We start from the raw sequence: 3,168 nt of genomic DNA on the forward strand, positions 1-3,168 counted from the left end.
TGTTTTTATTGGGCTTATTCAGTGGTGGATGACTACAATGCATGCAGGGAAAAAGAGTCACAATCCATCGAGGAAACCTAAGGCAAGAACTCTGTTGGGCAGAAACCTGGAGGCAGGAGCTGATAGGAAGCCAAGGAGTGCTGTTTACTGGCTTGCTCTTCATGGTTTGCTCAGCCTGCTTTCTTAGAGAACCCAAAACCTCCAGCCCAGAGGCTGTCTACACTCATAATGGACTGGGTCCTCCCATTTTACTAATTAAGAGAATTCCCTACAGGTTTGCCTACAGCCAGGCCTTATAGAGGCCAATTTTTCAATTGAGGTTCCCTCCCCTCAGATGAAAAGAGCTTGTGCCAAATAACATAAAACTAGCCAGTGCCCTGGGATTTGAGTTCAGTGCTAGGCTGGGCTTATGCCGAAAACAAGTCCAAGGCAGTGGAATTAACTATGTACACATTAAAATGGTACTTCTCACCTTTAATAATAATAATAATAATAATAATAATAATAATAATAAATAATAATAATAACAATAATAGTGATAATGATAATAATAAAATATGCCAATTTTCCACCTTTTTCCTTTTCTTTGTGTTCTGGCTTAGAGGGGTCAAATTTCCACAATGTTTTCTTTCTTTGACTTAATTAATAATAGCCTCTCAAAATCCTACTCCATTATCAAAGATGCTACAATGGTAAAAAAAAAAAAAACCCAGACCCACAGGTCATTTCTTGTGAAAGAAGGACATTCTTGCAGCCAGTCTCCTGAAGGCACCTTTGACATCCTTGTTCCTCAGACTATAAATTATGGGGTTTAGCATTGGAGTCACCACTGTATAGAACACAGATATTATCTTATCCTGCTTTTTTGTGGTTTTGGTGTTTGGCTGCATATAGTTAAATATTGCTGATCCATAGAAGAGGACAACAACAATAAGATGGGAACCACAGGTGGAGAAGACTTTGAACCTCCCCTCCCCAGACTGCATCTGGATCACAGTGGAAATGATATTCCAGTAGGAGATGAGGATGAGGGAGACAGGTGCTAGGAGGATGATCACACCCATTGCAAAGATGACCATTTCTGTGCTGTAAGTGTCTGCTGAAGTCACCTTCAAAAGGGCAGGAAGCTCACAAAAGTAATGGCTGACTATGTTCTGCCCTTTATAGGGAAGATGGAAAGCAACAGTAGTGTCTATCAGGGATACTAGGAGCCCACTAGCCCAGGACCCTAGAGCCAACTGGAGACATAGTTGTTGGGTCATGATGGTGGAATAGTGCAGGGGCTTACACACAGCCACGTACCGGTCATAGGACATCACTGCTAGCAGAGCACACTCTGTACATCCAATCTGAAGGGTGACAATTACCTGTGTCACACAGCCCCAAAAAGAAATAGTTTTCTTTTTTGTCAGGAAGTGGGACAGCACTTGAGGAACAATGCTATTTGAGAAACAGAGATCTGCAAAAGAGAGGCTTCTAAGAAAAAAGTACATGGGGGTATGAAGTCGAGAATCCATGAAGACGAGGATAATGATGAGCAGGTTCCCAAGTACAGTCAGCACATAAATGATGAAGAAAAGAACAAACAGAAGGATCTGAGTCTGTGCATCTTGTGAAAGACCCAGTAACAAAAATTCATCTACAAAGGTCTGGTTTTTCCTTCCCATTGAGCTTAATGCTTATTTACCTGTTTGCCATAAACAACAAGAACACAGTATGATTGGGTTTATGACATTAAGTTCTGTAGACATGGCTTGTATTTAAACTGACATCTAATTGAATATTTCTAGGATTTTATATGTTTTTAATCTAACATATTCTAATTAACACACATGTTTATTTTTATTCTAATTATTTGTCTATAGTTTACATCAACCTCATTTTCCCCCAGATCTTTCTTATGACCAATGCTGTTTTTTTTTAAATAGATAAAATACAATATAGTTTAAAGTGTTCCTTGGAGTTCTGGAGATATGGCTCAGACACTAAGAGCACTGGCTGCTCTTCCAGAACACCCACGTTCAATTCTCAGCACCCACATGGCAGCTCATAGTGTTCTTAACTCTAGTTCTAGGGGGTATGATGGATGCCTTCTGCTAGTCTCTTCAAGCACTAGGCATGCACATGGTGCACAGACATAAATGCAGAAAAAACACTCAGAGAAATAGACATTAAAAGAAAGTCTCCCCATCTAATTTTGATATGAGGATTAAAAGTCATAAATGAAAAAAGAAGTTAAAAATTGTGATACATTGTTAGGGCTACATCTGAAAAGATGAAGCAAATATGAATTATGTTTTCGACATGTGTAGAAAGGTGTCTGTGAAATGATATTAAGACAGTATTGGAAAATAAACCCACAAAATGAGAATATTTGAGGAAGATGCTAGATAAATGTTAACTATGACATTCAGCCAATTTGAAACACAATAAATAATTAAGCTCAAAAAGCGATGTTCCAAAAAGCACACAGACTATGAAGAAGAAATTGTGGTGTGGGACATGTGCAGAGATTTAATATATCAAATATTAAGAAATTATTAAATTAAAGTAATTTATTCATATCATAGCAGTTCAGATAATAGCATCTTGGTGAAATTAATAGAGAATTCAGAATCAAACTGGAGAATAGCCTGGAAATAAGTGATAAAGGGAATAAATGATAAAGGATCATCCAAGTCAATAGGGGAAAGGCATATTAAAGACAGCTATCTGATTAGAAACAAAACTTTCTCAAAATTACTCTAATGTAAAACAAGGCAAAATAAGACACCCTAAATGATCCAAAATATAATTTTTTTTTGGTAATTTTTAAGGGGGGAAAGACCTTCTTAGGGCATTGAAAAGCATAACCATTAAAGTAAGATTGGCATGTTTTATTGCACAGCCGCTTAAAAGTGAATGATTGACAATATAAACAACATGATGTCTATAGACAACATAGAAAATCAAGTTATCATATTAGAGGGCTTTGAAAATCCAAGAATTAAAAAACTCTTACCTGGAAAAATGGAAACCATGACCCCAGTCAGGGGGGTGCTTGCTTTGCAAGCATGAGGCCTTGAGTTACACTCCCAGAGCCCACACCAATAATCCAGGCATGGTGGCACCCACTAATCCCAGCAATGTGGGACTAGAAAAAGGCAGATCCCTGGGGCTCAGTTCCCA

The 3,168-nt window shown here is 38.1% G+C and overlaps 1 protein-coding gene across 1 annotated transcript; it reads right to left on the minus strand.

Moving 5' to 3' along the window:
- Positions 1-722: 722 nt before the first annotated feature.
- LOC114710279 (olfactory receptor 2D3-like) lies at positions 723-1,709 on the minus strand. Its single transcript, XM_028894383.1, has one exon. The coding sequence runs from the start codon at positions 1,665-1,667 to the stop codon at positions 723-725; it is 945 nt and encodes a 314-aa protein (XP_028750216.1). The 5' UTR covers positions 1,668-1,709.
- Positions 1,710-3,168: the final 1,459 nt, after the last annotated feature.

Source organism: Peromyscus leucopus, chromosome 1 (assembly GCF_004664715.2).
Source record: "Peromyscus leucopus breed LL Stock chromosome 1, UCI_PerLeu_2.1, whole genome shotgun sequence".
Lineage (NCBI taxonomy): Eukaryota > Metazoa > Chordata > Mammalia > Rodentia > Cricetidae > Peromyscus > Peromyscus leucopus.

What these genes read in the sequence shown, in the direction of transcription:
- LOC114710279 (XM_028894383.1), bottom strand. Translation starts at nt 1,667, where the DNA reads ATGGGAAGGAAAAACCAGACCTTTGTAGATGAATTTTTGTTACTGGGT.